The 19,641-nt window shown below is 40.9% G+C and overlaps 1 protein-coding gene across 14 annotated transcripts in view; it reads right to left on the bottom strand.

Annotated features, from left to right (window-relative positions):
• shisa6 (shisa family member 6) overlaps positions 1 to 19,641 on the bottom strand; it is a 76,497-nt gene that overhangs the window by 48,822 nt on the left and 8,034 nt on the right. For all 14 annotated transcript variants that reach the window (XM_067488850.1, XM_067488855.1, XM_067488854.1 and 11 more), the window contains one exon: positions 13,024 to 13,125. In XM_067488850.1, coding sequence (XP_067344951.1) covers positions 13,024 to 13,125 — 102 coding nt within the window. The remainder of the gene's footprint in view (positions 1 to 13,023; positions 13,126 to 19,641) is intronic.

Consider the following 19,641-nt stretch of genomic DNA (forward strand, 5'->3'; position numbering starts at 1 on the left):
GCCAACCCAGAGCTGATAAATTTTAATTCGATCCCTCCCATGCATCATTATTTGCACAATGCATGACTCGCAGTCATAGTTTGTGTGCTCGGAATTGCAAGTCTACATTCAATTCTGCACAAATTCCCCTCCTCATATACAACAAAAGACAATCATTCCATTTGTTTTCCAACACAATGGCCTCAGGATAATAGTTATACTGGGGTTGGGGTTGGATGGAGGAAAAAGCTACCAAGTTATCTGCCTCTCCCAGTCTTCGTCTCTGCCTCTTTATTATGAATAATAGATTACAGATGAGAGCAAGAGTTTGCCTTGCAGCGGGTGGGTTAAAGCTGCTTAAGGTCAAAGCAGCAAAGCTAATATCAGTCTTTTACCAGGCTTATATCTAAAACACTAGGAGAAGCATCCTCAGAATGCCCTTAGCATTGCTATTTATAACAGCTGTGTTATCACTCAAAGCAAGTCTGTGAAGGACATGGCTGTTCGCTTTATACAATGTCAGGCTTTTCAATATGATAAACATCATTCACCAGCTCTTTCTAGTGCTGCCCGTGCTAAATATTTGGTAACCCAGGAGCGCTCCACTAAACACTTTCATTCTTGTTCCAGGCTTTGTTTCCTTTATGCCTCAATTCTCAGCTGGCAAGGAGCAACAGCCACTGATTACCAAGTTAGAGATATTCAGAGAAAACAAGAATCCAAACAATGCCTAATTTAATCAATGTAGTCAAGGCTGAGATGCTTTTTAAATAGGGAGATAAAGGCTGTTTGATTCAAAGGACGCTGCCGTTTTAGTAGTTGATTGACAGCTCTCAGATCTACACTTGTTTCTCTAATTAAAGAGGGTGTTCACTGCTTCAGTCATACAAAATCAATTAAAACCAAGGATTTGAATTAGGTTTCCATTGTGTACACTGTAGGAGGAGAAGAAGCTTGAAGAAGAAGCTTGAAGACCAACCAGACCCAATATAGTGTTTAATAGCTCGTGCCAACCACCTTTCATTTGCAAATGAATGCACAATGTAGGGAAAATGGTATACGGGGACACCTATTTGGGCCAATGTTCACAAGTTGGTTTTATTTCAGAAGAGGGCATGGCATTTAAAGTCATCTTTATCTTGGACAGACCTGCAGAGGAAGTGGTGGTGGAGCAAGGCTGAGAAGCAGTGGAATTAAAGTTGTTAAATGTTCTTTTCATCAGGGGAATTGCTCCCTGAGGAAGAGTCGGAAGGCAGGAAAATTTGATTTCCAGACTCCACGTTAAAGAAGATAAATACTCCCTGCTAACATCACATTTCTTTAATTTGCCTTTAATGTAATTTGAGAGAAAAGTGTTTGAAACAGCTGGAGGAGGGTGTATTATACACGTTTGTTAACAACATGTAAAAACTCCCTAGCCTGCTAAACAAACTTTAGCCATGGTGGTGCATCAATCCACAGATATGATGCTTCAGCACATGGCATATTCCAGATTCATTAGGCGCACAGCCTCCTCACCACTTTATTTGTGTACAGGACCCCGTTGATCAAATATGATGAATAACAAATCTAAAGGAGGGAAATTAGCATGAAAAGGTCTTTGCATTCCAACTGATGCATAAAATACCTGCACTTACTTTAATGAGCAGCGATAAAAGTTGCCATGCTATGCACTGGGCAGCATTTTGATTGATAGTCCACATTAAGAGCACGTTACTGTGCCTAAGCAAACATCACAGCAACCTTGTCAGCCCATTGTCCCCAACAACCTGCCTGCACACACTCTCTATCTGTTCTTCTGCCATCCTACCTGCCAAAGTACTGCTCAAAATCCCTTTTCTTGTTTAACTCACTCACTTTTTACCACTCAGATATTGCGTCCGTGCTTCATTTCTTGCATATTCCCTTCTCCTGTCTCTTTTTGAGATAAAACTCTCCTTTCACTTCCCAGCAGCCTACCTCACTCCCAGACAAATAGCTTCACTTGTTTTAAGTGGCTACAACAGAAGGACAATGATAAGAGAGCTGTCTCCCAACTGTCATTTCCGCTGTCTGCCCCCGCATCTCACACCACTGTAATTGACTGCAGTGTATGTGGAAGTGCCATTGTTCCTCAGGATACTTGAGTCTTGTCAGGAATTGTAGGGTGGCTTGTCATTCACTGACCTCAACATATTTGTGCTCTGGTGGTATTTTAGAAAATGCTACAAGGTGTTTTGTCGCAAGTGTTAATTTCTCAGAACCCGGTCGTTAATTCGGTCCCCGGCTAAAGGACACAGAGGATTGCTGGTGAGTTGTGCGAACGAGGTTGAAGAAAAGCTGCAATTAGGCTTCACAGGGTGGGTGAAAGGCTCAGCATTTCCTTCTGCACCACCCAATTTTTCCTAAACTCGTCTCTGCTCCTGCTGCAGCACAAAGTTAAGGATAAAACAGACATGTCACACTCTTTTACGTTAGATATCAACACACTGTTAACCCCTAACTAGGCAGGGATTTCACACTAAAAAAAGCTTTAGGCATACTGTGGCATGCTTCTGTCCTTTTCCTTGAATTGTCTGCATATTCAGTAGAAGACAGGGCGAGAGACAGAGATGTCCAGTCATCAATTCATATTGTGCATAAGAGAGATCTGTCTTTCTGCTAATGAGTGTCACAGCCCCGACTTTGCTCTCTCCAGGACCCTATTAGCACTTTCTTATTAGTTATTCCGCAGAGTGCTTAGCTAGCAGGTCAGCCATGCCTCCTCCCCTGAACCTGACCATCAATTTGTATGAGCAGGTACACTGTGCCTGATAGCAGCAGGCTGTCAATCAAAACCAGTCAGTGAATGAAAACAGGGCAGCCTGACTGGCCTTTTGGCTCCTAAAAGTGATTTGGATGGACAAATTGCTCCCCGAACTGGGACCTTCTTTCAGTTTTGGAAGAGGAAGTTTTGCCAGTAAAGGAAGAGGGAAAATTTTACAACTATTTAAATATTGATCTTAAACAAGATCACCGGTTGGCTTTTCCCTTCAGGGGTCGCCACAGCACGATGTGTTCACCACGTTGATTTGGCATCAGTTTTTATGGCGGATGCCCTTCCCGGTGCAACCCTACTATTTTAAACTGGCTCGGGACTGGCACCAAGGTGGCCCTTGGTGGCCGAGTGGGGCCACACCTGGTGGGCTGGAAACCCAATGCTCTACCACTTAGCCACCAGGCCCCCTAATTTAGGCTTTGATGAATACTCTCTTAGACAAATGTAGAAGCAAACAACACAATTGATCATAAACTTTTTAATTTAGTGCATTTTTACCACCCAATTCAGTTTTTATCAAGCTATTCATTGGCCTAACATGTCGGAACTCTACCTGCCAATAGGCAAAGTAGGTGGTTGTATTGTGCCAGACCTTCACTGTCATGGTTACAGTAAACATGAATGTGGTCAGAGGGCTAGCAAAAAGGTTCTAGATTTGATTAAAATAAAGCAACATGCACTGTTGTTTGCTTTTAATGCAACCAACCGCCACTTTTGATTCTAAAATCTTTATTACACCTAATTACCTAAGAACTGTATCTATAATCACATACAGGCCTACTGGTAGGTAGTAGGTGGTCTACTGAACCATAACAATGGTTAAGATAATGACTGTGTTAACTGATTAACAGCACAATGAATCAAATCTGTCAAATGAGTTGCCTTTAGGAAAACTTTAAATGATTTTAGATGAAATTAATGTTTTTTTCCTCCTACTTTACAATTAAAGAGACAAATGTTAGTATCCCTTTGATACATGAGGTTTTTTTTTATTATCCAGATTGTATGTAGGAGTAAATAAGCTGTCTACTGCGGTGAAAAGCTCATGGGTAAATCTGTGCTGTAACAATGTAAAGACCTGACTGCACAAGCCTTTGCTCCATGAAATCAATTTCACCTTAATTCATATTCATGAAATCGTCTTGTTCTGTCTAAAGCCAGACTGTCTGTGGATAAGTCTTTGACCAAAATAACACTTTCACCAATTTATGTATGTCACTGTGTTTTCATTAATTTATGTATTATATTAGATTGAAATGCAAGAAATCACAGATTTATATTTTGTCGCTTTAAGTGCCCGATGTGGTTCACTACACAGCACTTTCCATTTTTTATTGCGGAGGTTGGATAAGAACCTGCGTATGAATCATTTTTAGGCTACAGGGCCTTTCATTGTCGGATGATTCCTGACAAATAAAACATCTTTCAATATAAATGTGTTGTGACACAGCGACAGAACACATTAACACGTTAATCATTCAGTGGATTAGTCATATCATAGAATTTCCTTTAGTTGCTGGCCCAACATTGTTTCCAAAAACTCTTCTCAACACTGCCAAAATATCTTACGAATGAATTTTTTTGGGAGGGGAGGGAGCTCTTTGTTTGTTAATAATCCATTGTGTTCACTATCGGTTTAGTGGGGCTTCTATCACTAAGCTGTTGCTGCTGCTAGAAAAGGAGTTGATAAAAACAATATAAAATACAGCAGGAGTGTTCAAGTATTTAAAACCGATACAATGTACTAACAACCACTCGTGTATTTTTTTTTCGAAGTCATAAGACAAAAACAGACTCCAAAAACCTCTTTGCATGTTTTTCTCTAAAAACACTATCTTTTAAATTACACATTGTTATGAGTAGTTACTATTGCAGCTGCTGCCCATAATCAACTAGAAAGTCCCAGGTTCTAATTCACTGGCCATTTGTGATCTTTTTGTGTGGAGTCTGCATTTTTTTTTTTTTTTTTTTTTGCCTGTAATTGCGTGGGTTTCTTCGGGCTACTCTGATTTTCTTCCACAGTCCAAAGACATGCATGTTTGGTTAATTGGTAACTCGTAGTTGCCCGTAGTTGTGAGTGTGAATGGTTGTCTGTCTGTCTATGTCTCTCTGTGTTGGCTCCGAGATAGACTAGTGACCTGTCTAGAGTGTACTGTGCTCCTCCTCTCAGCCCGAAGTTCCAGTCCCTCAGGACCCTGAACAGTAAGTGGTGAAGATAATGGATGGATGTTCTTGTGTCAAATTGTCAAAAATAGTTAAATTCAGTAATTGGTGAAAATACCATTAGAACTGAAGGGTAAACTGATTTTGATTTTGGGGCTCAAGATGTAAGTTCACCATGACCTCAAGTCCATTACATTCTATATCTCTGTAACATCTCTGGAGAGAATTCCATTACATCGAGAACTAAAGTCCTCTTGGACTTGGATGAACTGATTAAAACATTAACCTACACAGACATAAGTACAATTCTATTTCACTGGTTATTGGAGACATACAACCATGAGTTGGTACTTTTACTTTCTAGATTTAAGTGATATGTGTGTTTTCCACTATGATCACATTGATGCTGAAGTCATGAAGAAGCCATTTTAATAGCTTATTGTCATGAAATTAAATAAAAGTGTGCATGAAATGCTGGGATAGCTAATGACAGGTAGGAAAGATTTACTCATCTTTCTCCAGGATACTTTTAGTCCATACAGCTCTTTATATAGCCTACTGTTGTTTTATTTCATACATATTTAATACATTTTTAGTAAAAAAAGATAGTAAAATGAATTTGGAATTCTTGATGCAGCTGTAAAGCACACACTGTCTCAGAGGCAGGCAAAATGAACAAGCTATCATTATGTCTGACAGATTGTGCTGATGTGAATGATTGTTACACTGTTTGATTTGCTGGAAAATCTGAGTTTTGCATCAGAAATCTAACTTTCTCTGGCTTGATGATGCATTGGAGCTTTTCTTGGTCACTGATTGAATCAGTTTCTGTCTGAACTTGTTTTTTTGTTTTTTTCCTTGTGTACCTTAAACAACAACAAAGGTTATCACGGGCGGATGTTTTCATCTTGTGCCTCATCAGCTTGGAGTGTTGATTACACGGACTGGAAATCATGATACTGCCTGTGGGCTTGTTTCCACTGCATCTGATTCATTGGAAGGAACAGGAGATGACTGTTTCACAATCTGAGGAAAGTACTGAAACGCAGAGAGGGGCTTTTTATACCCTGTCATCAAGTTCTTCACAAAAGGTAAACAAAAAGAAGAAATTGGTGGCTAACAGCTGTAACAGCGGAACCAAATGATTGGTGTTTGCTTTCCACAACTACTTTCCCTACGGACTCTCAGCGCTAAACGGTTGTACAGTACAACTTACTACATAAGGAGCACACCAATTACTGGCCCTTGTACTCATTTAAGTGCTGAAACTGCACTGTAAATTAAGGTTCTGCAATAGCGTCCCTCGCTAATTCTGCTGCAACGTCATCATATCCACCATTCCAGACACATCCTATTCATGCAAACAATAATTGCCTGCCATGAAAATCAATTTGACTTCTTCCACAGGGCCGAATTAAAAGTTGGGCTTAGCAAGGTAATGAAGTGTAGTATAGCACACGCTAAGTCAAGGAGAGAGGCTTTGTCTGAAGTAATCACTTCTCCGGATGCTGTGGCTCAGCTGGGTTTGGTATCAACAAGACTGACACATGGGAAAATAATTAAAATGGATGCATTCAACCAATAACAACTTGCATTTTTGATACGCTATGAATTTTGCATGCCAGCTGTCAGTCACTCTCCTGTCCTGAGGGTGAAAATCCCAATCAATCAAGGTGTTTCAGGTGTAATTCGGCTACATTAATGGCGGGTATTCTCCACCACCTGCATGGTGACAGTGATTTACAGTGCAGAGCTATAGTTGGTGACAGTGACCGAATAGAAAAGTACAGCGCCGTTCTTCTCTGACAAAAACAATTAATATAAAGCTACGATTGGGCTTCAGTCAGTGCAGGCAAGAAACAGAGATTTGGTGTAGCGTTGCATCACCACCGCCGGCAAACAAGGGAAAGCAAAGTTGCTCCAGCTCCCTCTTATCTATCTTCTGACGTTATGTTTCCAGAGAACTTTTATACAATTACTGGAGACTCTGAAGCTTCAAACTGAGTTCTGTAGCTTTAACACCCAAGGCAGTGTAATAGTGTAGCCCCATCTGACATTGGCATACACGCACAGGCACATACACACAAACAGGTCAGCGAGCATCCTCATTAGTTTGGCTCAGTGTGACAAAAGCCTCAACCTCGCTGCCTTCTAAATTTTGACAAGAGGACAACAGAATACACAGGAGCAGAGAAGGGTGTGAGGTGGTGCCTCGGTCTGTACAGATGGCTGAGGGGGACAGGAGCAAGGTAAGCAGCTGTGCATGCTAAGTAAAGTTCCACGTTCTTAAAAGATGGTCACGCTGGGACAAAACTAAGGTGAAGGTAAAAATTCTAAGGAATATTGAAAACCATAAAAGAATGCTTGTGTGTTTTAAGCTTTTATTCTTGCGCTATAAAACATATAGAAATGAAATAAAAGCACTAGGACCTGAAGCAACGTTTCTGGTCTTCACCTGTATTTAGACAAATGTTAAACTTTGAGTAAAAGGAGCTCATGTAGGGACCAGGTGGCCACCTACACTCATCCCACACCCAGGGCCTGCACATCCCTACAGGAGAACTAGGCAACTGCCTAAAGAAGGGCAGCAAAATGTGGGTCCAGCTATTCAAAAACTATATGAATTGTTGAGAAGTGTGTCAATCAGTAAAAGAGACTTAAAAATGAAGGAAATCACACATGGGAAAGTTGAACAGTTTTTCCAGAGTGATTTAGCTTTCAGTTAAAAGACCAGTTGTTTCCAATTCCGACTGTTTCAAATATTTCCATCTGAAACTGACGCATCAAGTGAGGGTCAGGTAGAACTACTGTACTTGGAATGAACAGAGAGATAAAGATACAGCTGGTACAGAGGAAGCAGGTGAAATTAGGATTGTAAGTATAGTGTGTGTGTGTGTGTGTGTGTGTGTGTGTGTGTGTGTGCGCACGCAGGTTGATTTGAGGTTGTGCTTTCATTGTTTTTAGACTGTAAAATAGGTTTGCGTTCAAAGCTCGGCCATAAAGAATTTGGAGCCAAGGTATTGAAGTTATTATGGAGACCTGTTTGTATTTTATTTGTATATGGATTCATGAAATGGCCACATATTCTGTCATGCACACTTTATGAACACTCATTACGCTAGCAGTGTACTAGACGGTGGCAGTTATGGAACTGTAAAAAATGAAATGTTCTTACACAAACATTTTTTCTCTACTGGGACTCAAATGCTTTTCTCCATCTGAGGAAACCAAAATGGCTTGTAAGCTGGGGTGGAGAAGACACCGTGACACTATGATCACATAATGGAGTGTGATCAACAGTGCTGACCTACAACCAGTATTGATGACCTGTCATGTAACAGCTAAATAAAAAAAAAAAGCACAAATGAAACCTGCAAAAAAGTGTAAAACAAAATCCACAGTTTCCACACATATCATGTGAAAATTACATCTGTGAGAAAGAGTCACAAATAAATATCCAGAAGCCAACAGTATCCAGTTTGTATAAAAAGTATTCATCTACCTCAGAGGTTTTTTCCTTTGAATTAGTCAAATTTATTTGCCTTATTTTGCTCTGAAACATTTTACAATTCCAAAAATTGTGTATTTGTTTATTAATTTATTTTTATATTTATTGGCCATGACTTATTAAAGCATCGTGGCTACAACTTAATAGGTTCGAATGAAGTTATGTAAAGTGTGGCCATGACTTAATAACGCGTGGGAACAAGAGGGTCACGACTTTATTACCTGTGGGAATGAGATAATTCATGTTCTCTTTAGTACAGGATGCTTGTGGATTTTGCTGTGGTGCAATTGAACAGCCTATCAGTAATGAGGGTTGGACAGGATGTGTCATTTTATATCATAGCGAATAGGCTGGTTTCGTGCACTGCTTGTTGTTGATAGATTCGAACTTGGATCAGCAATTTTCAACTAGCATTTGTGGCACAGTGGAGTCTGTTCAATACAGCATCCTGTCACTCAACAGCCAAACTAAGGGTTTTAAAGACGATTATCAAACCATAAACATATGTCTTCCCCTGCTCTCTCCTCTCTTTCACTTAGTGTCATTATTGTTTTAATTAAACATAGGTACATTTTTGCAATAATAATCAACTCGACACGACTAAAATAAAATCAGGTTAAAATTAGAATTAAATTGGAAGCTTTATCGTTGTAGACTGTAAATGAATATCTTGAGCTCAGGGTGATTTTGCTACATATGATCAATTTTCTAGGCAAAGGGCCTAAGTCTTACAGACAAATTTCACATGAGTACGATGTTCACTCGATTTGATGTAAAAACGTATTGATCTCGTTGCCTGATATTAGGGCTCCACAACAACTTTGTAACCTCTGTATGAATAAAAATCCACAGCCCATTCTACTCCTGAGGCACCCAGTCCTTTCACTTTACGTGACGCTTTACTTTACATGCAGCATGACTGACGCGAGGAGCTTTAAGTGTAGTACAATGGAAACCCCAAGGCTTCAATTTTCAACGTAACAGAATCAGTAGCCTGGGTTTTAACTCTGGCTGCGAGGTGTTGTGCGCTTTAATGATGACGCATCGTTTTACTTTAGTAAGGAAGTTATGTGTGTGACATCATTTTTTGTAGCATTTTGTTTTTATGTAATTTTGCTTGTTACTTCACTTAACCTTGAAGTTTTGGTGCCTAACCCTAACGCAGTTTTTGTGCGTATATAAAGTAGGTCTTCTGGCATTAACGATGTCTACTAGTGATATTCGATGTTTGATCCCCGGCTTCTCCGGTCACAAAGTGATCACCGAACCCCAATTTAGTTGTTTCCGGTGCATAGCAGCTTCCCCATCGGGTGAATGAGAAGGAATATAAAGCACTGTGAATGTCAATAGGTAAAACAAATGCTATATAACTGTAGAGCTTTTACCATTTACCTATTAAAACTGATTCTGTAGAGATAATTATATGACCAAAATCAGGAAACTTAACTCATATCATTATCTGACAGCAGTCAGCAACTGTTTGTCTGCCTTTGCAAACGATGATGATAATTAGCATTTGATTAGTGAACACTAATTGTTAAGTTATTTTCAAGTTGCACTGTGCAGTATTTTTAATTTACATACATTCATCTTACTAGATATTAAGATGGTTCAACAAACTGCCTATACTTTGAAATTCTTTGAGCATATTGCACTGAGACCCTTGTGACCAAGACCAAGCTGGTGCACCCAGTTTTCTATAGGACAGCATGATGTAGCAAAAAGTGCAGTTTGTCTTGGAAAGTGCAGTAAAACTTGTGGGTCTTAATCTAACAATTCTCTGTGACTGCAGCTGCTTTTCTCTCCTGCAATATTTACAACTGTACAAAACAGCACTGGCACTGTTCATATCTCGTGGTGTAGCCCGTGTTTCGCTGAACAATAGCACAGCTAACAAAGCTTCACTAATCTCAGTGACAGACAGAATACTGCATTTTCTCTTGTCGCTCCCCAATAAAAACTTTGTTTTGTCACTTTTCCAGTAGATCCACAAGAAGAATGGACATTCGCTGGGAGATTAAGGCACAGCAAAACATGATTCTACGCACAAGTAATGACTGCAAAAAGTTCATGACCTCGCTCTAAAGATGCCTGAAAGGCATTCTGGGAAATGTAGGACACTAGTAAATGAAGGGTAATACACAGGGTGAGCTGATGGGAAGGTTGTGCAGCACAAAGGTGAATTACACCAAAGTAACTTCACAAGAGTTTGGATTTCAGCTCCCCAGTGCCCGTGGCTCATTTCATTTCGAGTTTAGCACAGGGTTGTTGTGTACCCCGCAACACAGATGTGAAGCTTCCAGCTGCTCTGTCACTCAGTAACACCCCCTGACCTCACCTGTCCTCCCCAAGGGCTGCGCTGCAACACACACTCGCACACACACACAACTCAGGATACAATTAACAACAAACCGCTCTTTCAGCCTGTATAGTTAAGCACCAGAACAGACGCCATGCTTGCCCAACCCAAAGGACCACATCATGACTCCTAAACCTCATTCTGTCAGCGTGGCAAAACATATATATGTAAAAAAAACAAAAACAAATGAGACGCAGGAAGGAAGACAACATCTGTTTCCAGATTCATGTGGAAACACAATTATTCCCCTGACTGACCAGTGAAGATGTATTTGCATTCTCTCTTTTTTTTCCCCAGCATTGTTATTCACAGCCAGATCAAACCAAGCTGTGCAAAGCTCTTCAAAAAATATATTTTAATTCCACCACAATGTTTACTTGCTGTTAACCTTAACGTGAGTCAAACTCATCTCTCTGCAAGTTCACATCGGCCCACAGGTTCACTGCTTTGGACATTCAAATCCGTCCACTGATGTAGGATAAACTCACTGCTGGGTCAAGAGCTGCATCCAGATATTTGACGACAATTTGTTAATCGTTGTGAATGTGCTGTGTCAGCAATAGTTAATATACTGTAGGTAGAAGCTATTTATATTCTTTAACCAGTTCAAGGAGAAGTCAAATTATGTAGCGATGCTATTCTGCTTTTCTGGATGTGAGTAGTGCTTGTAAGAGACTATAACAGCACAGGAGGCCTGGTTCAATTGTTTGTTTCCTTCTACCATCCTGAAGTAATTGTTCACCAGTCAAATGCTAAAGATAATACCATTCACAGCAATGTCCAAACCAAACTTCAGCAGTGTTTCATTGATCTTAGGATCCAATCCTCAGTAATGCCTGCCTCTTGGCACAAGACAGCCAAACAGAGATTTTGCAAAAAAACAATACTGTTAAAGAACTTGTGAACAGACTTCACATGCTTTTTTTTTTTCTTTTTTTTTATCTCGAGAAATTTTTGCGTCAGCAGACCTTTGCAAGATCTCAATCTGTCACCTTTAATTTGTTTTTGTAACAGAAGCTGCCTACTGCAAGAAAACACAAATCTGGCTACACAGATGCTGAACGCTAAACCACACCCCATGCTGCGGTTGTGACAAGTGTATACTGTGATATTTGTACGGAGGATGGATATGTGTTTAAAATAATCAGCCTAATCATTTTCTCCTCACTACTCATCTCTGGGAGAGACGTGGGGACGGGGGGTTTATGTCTTCTCTGCTGCATATGAATACCATTGTGAAATGGCCTCCCTCTGGGGAAAAAAAACAAATGAGGCAAAAAGCAGAGAAAAACAGCTAATTTCATGTAAACATAAAAACCATGTTTCCTCATTAGAAACAAGAGGAGGGAGAAGCTACCAGGCCCCAACAGTTGGAAACAAAGTCACGATACTTTGTAAAAGAACATCCATTCCTGTTGAAGGAGAAGCCACACACGGCTGCCAAGCAACGCGCAAATCTGAGCTGCTATTTATTAAAGCTACGACAGGTCATCTGCTGCGGTAATTAGAATGATTAACAGGTCATCAACAGGTTTTGAGAGAGAAGAGTGAAAATACCCACAGAATGAAGCAGAGGCACCACATTCCATTTATATCATGTAGCTTTTTTCCCATATTTTTAATTCATTTTTTTTTTTTTTTTTTAGGAAAGTAGTCAGGCTCCATGAAACATTACAAGCCTTCTCGCTGTGGCACAAACACATTCAATTAAACGTTTGAAAGCAGTATCAGGTAAAGGAGCTCGCCTCACAGCCCCCGCGAGGTGACACACGCACTGGGTCTGATTTGTGGAGCCCAAATGGATAGGAATAAATCACAGGAGCTCAGCCAACATGGCTGCATACTAATCAGTGTATTGCCCATGGGAAAACTCTGGCCCTAGCTAATGGCTGTGTTTCAATGTGTTGCAATAGTGTGTGTGAGTTTAGAGCCACCTTCTCCACTTCGCCATTGCCCATCAGCGCCAGTGTGTGTGTGTGTTTGCTTGTAAAGTTAATTGCAAAATGCAGAGGCAGAAGTTCATGTGAATTTGCTGGGGAGGGAAATTGAATCTGGAAACATTTCACCTCTGTTGGTTTCTTGTTGTTGATCACGGGTGTTGCAAATGGAACATTTTAGCATTCAGCAGATATGCAGCACAGTGTTTGTAGATAAGGAGAGTTAATTCAGTGTCCTGTGTGAGGAGAGAGAAAAAAGGAAATAAGAAAAGCACTTTACCTTTCTGATGGCCTCGACCCAACGTCACAAAGCCTGAGGAGATGAAGTTATGCAGGTCAGCACCACCGCTGCTCCGGACGCTCTCTTTTCCATAGTGGAGACCTGGTCGCACACGCACACACAAGCACACGGAAGCAGGCATGAAGGGTTTATAATATGCAGAACCATTCAAGTACACACATTTCTGTGGAAACACGCATAAATACGTGGACACGCAGATACAATCATTCACGGAGTCAGATACAGACGGCGTTAGGATTCTGACCACTTCAAAATGTTAGCAGCAAGATAGCTACAACAGCAAATCCCAGCATGGAGGTCGAGTCAGAAGATCATGAGCAGAAAAAGAAAGCAGAAGCAAAAATTAATGTCCTTTTTCAATAATTTCCATTGTCAGGTTAGAGAAAGTTTTAACCCACAGAAAAAATAAAAGCAGTTTTTTTTTTTTTTCTTTTTCACACACCAAGCTCAGTTTATCATAATGAAATAATTTGGGTGTTGTTATGTCTTTGAATGGTGAGGTATTAGTCATTATCACACCCATAGTGATATTTCAGTCAGTCACCCACTACCTACTGGCATAGTTATCACGGGTGAGAGGTGTGGGGAATTTAATAGGTGCCAAAGTGACATTTGGTGATGCAGTTTAGCATAGACAAAGTTTTTGCAGGGAGGAGTTTACGGTGGGTGAAAGAACACATGGACATTGGTACAAAATATATTTTTTTTTGACTGTAACTGTCTCGGTTTTGTGCCTGAACCTAACAACATTGCAATGCATTTAATATTCCATAATAATGACCTACGTGCCTATTAGTGTGTAGAGCAGCTGCCTACTGTCCCATAGCAGTAATAGTAATAACAACTAATAACAGACATTGAACGTAGTGATAATATCTAAAGCAGGTAAGTCGGGTGTAGTGTGACTCGTCCTTACATTTGCTGTTGTACATTGTCTTCTGTGGTTCTGGATCAGTTCAGTTAATCATGCAAACACGACCCTGAGGAAGTCAGGGTCATTTAGTGATATCATCACTATGACACTACGCTTATTTCAGCCAGGTCGGACAAATCCTGTGTTGCACACTGGCGGAGATGTGTGAGCAGAGAGTGTTGAGTGTTTTCTTTGTTACTTCAATGGGTTTGGGATATATGTGGATTTTGGTTTCAAAAATGTTGTTAAGCTGCTTCAGTCTTGTAGCAGTCAGAATAAGATTCCTCTTCACTTCTGTGATATGCTCAGCCTGTGTAGATCTGCATTAGTTTGTAGTTGTCTACTATGTTGTGTGTATGTGGCCCCATGTATTTTTGCCACACCCCAGTTTGCAACTCAGCTAAGTCATGGAGGAACTACTGAACAGCTCTCCAGTTCTCTGCATGTGTTTCACATGCTACCTGAATAATAAAGACCTGAATAATAAATACTAGGCATAGAAACAAATTGCTTGGCAAATAAATTCAATTTGCCACGTTTCTGATCATTTCCTCTCAATTGATAAACAGCTGGGGACCACTAAGCTAAAATAAAGAGATAAATTGCACCAGGCTACCTGTTAAGATAAGAAATTTGTTTTTGGGGCTTTTACTGTCATGTTCTCAAAGCTCAAGTTGTGTCTTTTTCATTGTGTCAAATGGAAAACCTCCCCATGGTGTCATTTCCCTCAGGCACAAACAGAGGCGAATAGGAGGAATGTGAACCACACAAGCAAACATAGTGCAATGATCTTCTGAGGAAAAAAAAAAAAGCAATATGTTTTCACCACCCACGTAGCAGTGCACTTTGAACTCAATCACACCTCTGTCTGTGCTGCCTTCATGACTGCAGATAGAGTATCTGCTAGGGTTATTTTCCCATTCCATCATACCGGCAATTTTGGGTTTGACACGAGCACAAGCTATTGTGGTCTTTCATTGTCACCTTCGTCATTGATATCCCACTCCAGCATCCACTGCGACAGCGCTTCTCTCTGACAATCCTTCAGTCCCCCACTCCCAGTTTGTTAGGGTGCTAACAGGGGGAAAAGATGATGAGTTTATCCTCCTTGATGGAGAAAATAGGGACTTTCACAAAACAACAATATGCAAGGAAATGAACGGGCACTAGAGTGAACGAGTGTTAAGGATTCATGTGGTAATACCCTTTTCTCAATACTTCTTCAGTAGACACCTACACACCCAAATTACCTCTGGGAGTGGAAAAATGTGAATAAAAAGATAATTAGATTATGAACTGAGCTGGATTTGGTGCCGTGCGGCTGGCATCGAGGAGGTTATTCAACTCCAAGGTCGATTAAAGTTAACATAGCCAGGCGGAGGTAATTTACACGGTATACTGATTTTATGGCAGATCTGCTGGAGTGGACATGGATCTGTGTACATCATCTCCATTAAGTATCAGATCCTCATAACCATATTCTCATCTTTCGCTCTCTATCTCAGCCTGAGATACACACTAACCCTCCTGGAAAAAATGTAACTTTTTAAATGCAATCCTGGCTAATACATGCCCCCCTCTCTTTTAACCTCACCCCCACCCCCTCATGAAACCAATGGTGCAGGAAGTCCTGATCCAACACGTGCTCCATAATTAACTGCTACTGCTACTGGAAGGAGGTGCTGATGGATCCCTGCCTTTACACCTGAAACACACACACACACTGCAGTATAATAAGCGGCAATAATGAGATGTAGGGCATGAGACAATTAGGTGCAGTCTCTCAGATGCTGAGCGTTAACAAAGGTGCACACAGGAGGAAGCTTCTATTATGGATGTTGATGCAGTCAGCATAGAAATGTTGTTTTTAACATGTGGGTAATGATTATCTGGCCAATGGGGAGCAAGCAGGGTCACAGTGGAAATGTTAGAGCTGCACACTTTAAGAATTAATTGGAGATAGGATGTGAGTAGAAGGGGGCAGTGTGTGTCTCTGTGTGTGTGTGTGTGTGTGTGTGTGTGTGTGCATGTGGCACTGAATATGAAAATAAAAGTGCCTATTGGCAAACAATGAGAAAATTACTGTTTTGTTATTTAGGCAAAACTTTTTATTTGGACAACACACACACACAAAAAAAAAAAACAAAAAAAACAACCCACACACAGTTACATGCTTTAAAAATATCTGAAGCTCATGTCAAATATCTATAAATGTTATTCTATCCTCAAGACCTCTTATTGTCCACAGCAGCTGACCTTTAAGAAAGGGGGGTTGCTCATCTCCAGCGAAATTAACTGACTGCTTCCATCCCTGGAGTGCTGTACAGGAGCTGCATGCAGGAACTGGCTGAAGGCTTTTCTACATGAGAATGTGCCTCTAATGTAGTTATTCTCCTCATCTTGCATATACTGATTCTTCTGGTGCAGCAAATAGAGCCCCAGAACTCATAATCTAATTTGCCTATAGTTTTCAGGTTTTTTTCTCTTCTATAGAAGAGAAGCCTTTTCTTTGGTTTCTATCTAGTACTGAGACAGAGGGAACAATAAATCTGTGGACTATACCTGAAAACTATCTTTCATTATTCTGTGCATTCAAAAAAAAGCCTGCGAGTTGAAACCAGGCAAAACTCCTCCAAAAACAAAAACGGAGGCAAATCTCAGCCTGTGGTGCGAGGTAAATACATCAACTGTATCTGATGAGGGCTGTGGGCCAAACCGCATTACTCAGAGAAGTCGTTATTGTTTACTTTAACCAAAGGCGAATCCCTGCTGAGGTGCAGTAACTGCTGCTTTTCGGGGTCTGCTCGTTGTTTTGGCCGTGGGCCCATTCTGTGTTTACACCCCGACCTAAAAAGAAGATGTGAACCCCACAACAATGCAGAGTGGATGTGAATTAAAATAGCAGACCTTGTCCTGATATCATATTATGCTGTCTGTACTCCTTTAGCTTTAGGCTGCTTTGGTTCCCTCCCCCCCCCTCTTTAAAACGGAATAAATCATCCTAAATGCAGGGGGGGGGGTGGTAGTTGCAGTGTGGTCAGGCTACCATGTCACCACACAAAGCCTGCAGTGTACAAAAATAAACCAGGATTTATTTTTAGAATTGAGCCCAAACTAAGAGGATATTTCAAAAATACTTGTGTAAGAAGTGATTACTGCTCAGGCACCATTATATGCTGAGGATCAAAGGAGAAATGGATGTTATTCTCACTCTCGACGTAAGTTGATAAGCATCCTCTCGGGCCCTTTAGCCACTTGCTTTATGAGGTCCCTCCACCTGATGTTAAAATGTCTCAAAAAGCCTTTGGAAGTGAAGAGCCACACTCAGCAGGGATGACTTCAGCCAAGGAGCCTCTACTTAGGAAGTCTGCCTCCCGCTCGGTGCCAAATGCCCGTTTAGGCACACATGAATATGCATTTATCAGAGAGACTGTGTGTGCTGCCTCTTTACAACATGGTGCAGCTCCTAGTTTATATGCAGACATTAAGCGCCCATTTGGCAAAGGCTGTCACCGCCTTTCATGTCCAACCCGTCGGGACTGCTGTGGTCCTGATGAGGTGGTGGTGCTTGGATGGGTGGGGGCGGCTGAGCCGGCCCATGTTATATTCACTCTGTGCGCAAACACACAAAACACTGTCGGCCAAGCACGGTGACAGATAGAGAGATAAAGTGATGTCCACTGAGTATAAATGTCGTCAAGGTCAAAGTGAAGGCAGCTGATCATGTGCAGCTTTGCATCAGCCGTGTCCCCTGCACATCCTGCTAGTGACCATCAGGAACAGAGTGAGACTGAGCAAGGCAGACGCTAAGTGACTGAACACAGACTGCAGCCACAAACACTGCTACAAGAAAATGTTACCAGTAGGTGTTTGAGAGATGAGGAAGAGGCAGAAAGAGGCCAGGTCTCCACAGCAGGCAGCACAAGACTGGAAGTGTACAGAATCTTTTATCCCAGGTATCAAAGCTTGGAGCTCCTTCGGGTGTCATTGGTGGCCTCCTACTCTCCTCATAGTTTAACCATGTGCCACATTCCTTCCCTTTCTTAATGATTAGAGATCTATAGTACTTTGAGAATGTTCTTCTATCCATCCCCTGACTTGCTGTTTTCACTGGGCTTTTAGGGATATGGACCCGTAGACCAAATCATCAAGTAAATTATCCAGTGTTAAAAGTTTTGGCTTTCAGAACATAAATGTTGTTTCTAATTAATTAATTAACAAAGTGGACCAGTGTTTTAATGCTTTTTGATGTGGGAAGAGCCTTTCAAGCAGATTTATGTGTAGTACAGTGTCTGATAAATGTCATTTAAAGTCTTTGAAACAAGATTACGAAAAGGTTAAGGAAAACAAACATTTAATTGTTATGTTTATTATATTCCTGAACTGTGATTTTCCATGGGCCAATAGTGTGCAGCTAATATAGGTTTATCTTTAGCTTCATACTATGGTTAAGGATTGATTTATTTGATCTCGTAAAACTGTGGGTATTTATCTACTACTAATAAAAAAGCCGACTTTTTATGATTTAAAGGAGGAAGAAGGAACTGAGTTTCAAAGCAACAGTCAGGACACTAAGCCTGAGGGCAGTGACAGTGAGAAAGAGCAGATCCATCAATCAAAGTTCAGTCTGGTGCCAACACCACAACAAACACAACAAAGAAACCACAACAAGTGGGGGATGGAAAGTACTGTGAGGTCAGAAGTACGAAGTAGGAGAGAATAACATGTAGTTAAAAAATACTGTGTTTCCTCTGCAAAGGCAGAAGTGCAGAAAATGTGCAACCGTCTTGTTAGAATTTAACACAGAATGGCAAATGAAGCCCAACTTTCATAAAATATATTTGGAGATAAAATGCTACATCACCATCTTGTGAAAAATGATTCAGTAGCTTTGTCATGACGCTTTTCTTGGAGAATCCACTGGGTTTTTAAATGCTTTATAAGCAGGAGAAGTTAAAATAAGCCGTGAGGTAAAAGTTCCTCCTTCGGTCTTATTTTGAAATGCACACATGGAAGTGCAGCATGCCGTGGACACTGACACATAATTTCAACAAATATCTGATTTTACTTCGTGTCTACGTGTCCATATGGCTCACTGTTACCTTGAGGCAACAAACATATCTCGATAGGGGCTGGATGGAGGTTAATGGCTGCTGGATGCACTGATCCAGTGGCTTTGGAAAACAATCTTTTGAATCGGAAGTCAGGCAGTGGTAACAGTACATCCTCAGTGGTGAACCTAGACTCTATGGGGGAGGCGCAGACACAGAAGCCCATCAAGACCCCCCAAAGATGTTTTTTTCTTTCATTTCTGGTGGCCAGAAAGGTATTCGCATTTAATCATGATGCTTACGCCTAAAGTTCTGCTGTCATACAGTAGCAACGAGCCCCATTGAAGGTTTTGTTGGGCAGCAGCAGTGCACGGCAAAGTTCTTTTATGGGAGGAATAAGGGGGTTTATAGTTGTCATTGTAAAATGTGCCACTATGAAAGGCCATCGAGGGTCTCTTGTCCCAGATTTTTTGGGGGGCCCTATACATTTGCCTGGATAGCTTCCTCTGATAGTGTGCTTCTGCTTATTCTGTGCACTAATGCTCATCTTTTCGTTTTTCTTTCCAACTCAGCTACTCCTTTGTGTAGCTCCCTTGCCTCTCACTATTTGATAAAACCTGCTTCACCTTAAAA

The sequence above is a fragment of the Channa argus genome, chromosome 20, assembly GCF_033026475.1.
Source record: "Channa argus isolate prfri chromosome 20, Channa argus male v1.0, whole genome shotgun sequence".
Classification (NCBI taxonomy): Eukaryota; Metazoa; Chordata; class Actinopteri; order Anabantiformes; family Channidae; genus Channa; species Channa argus.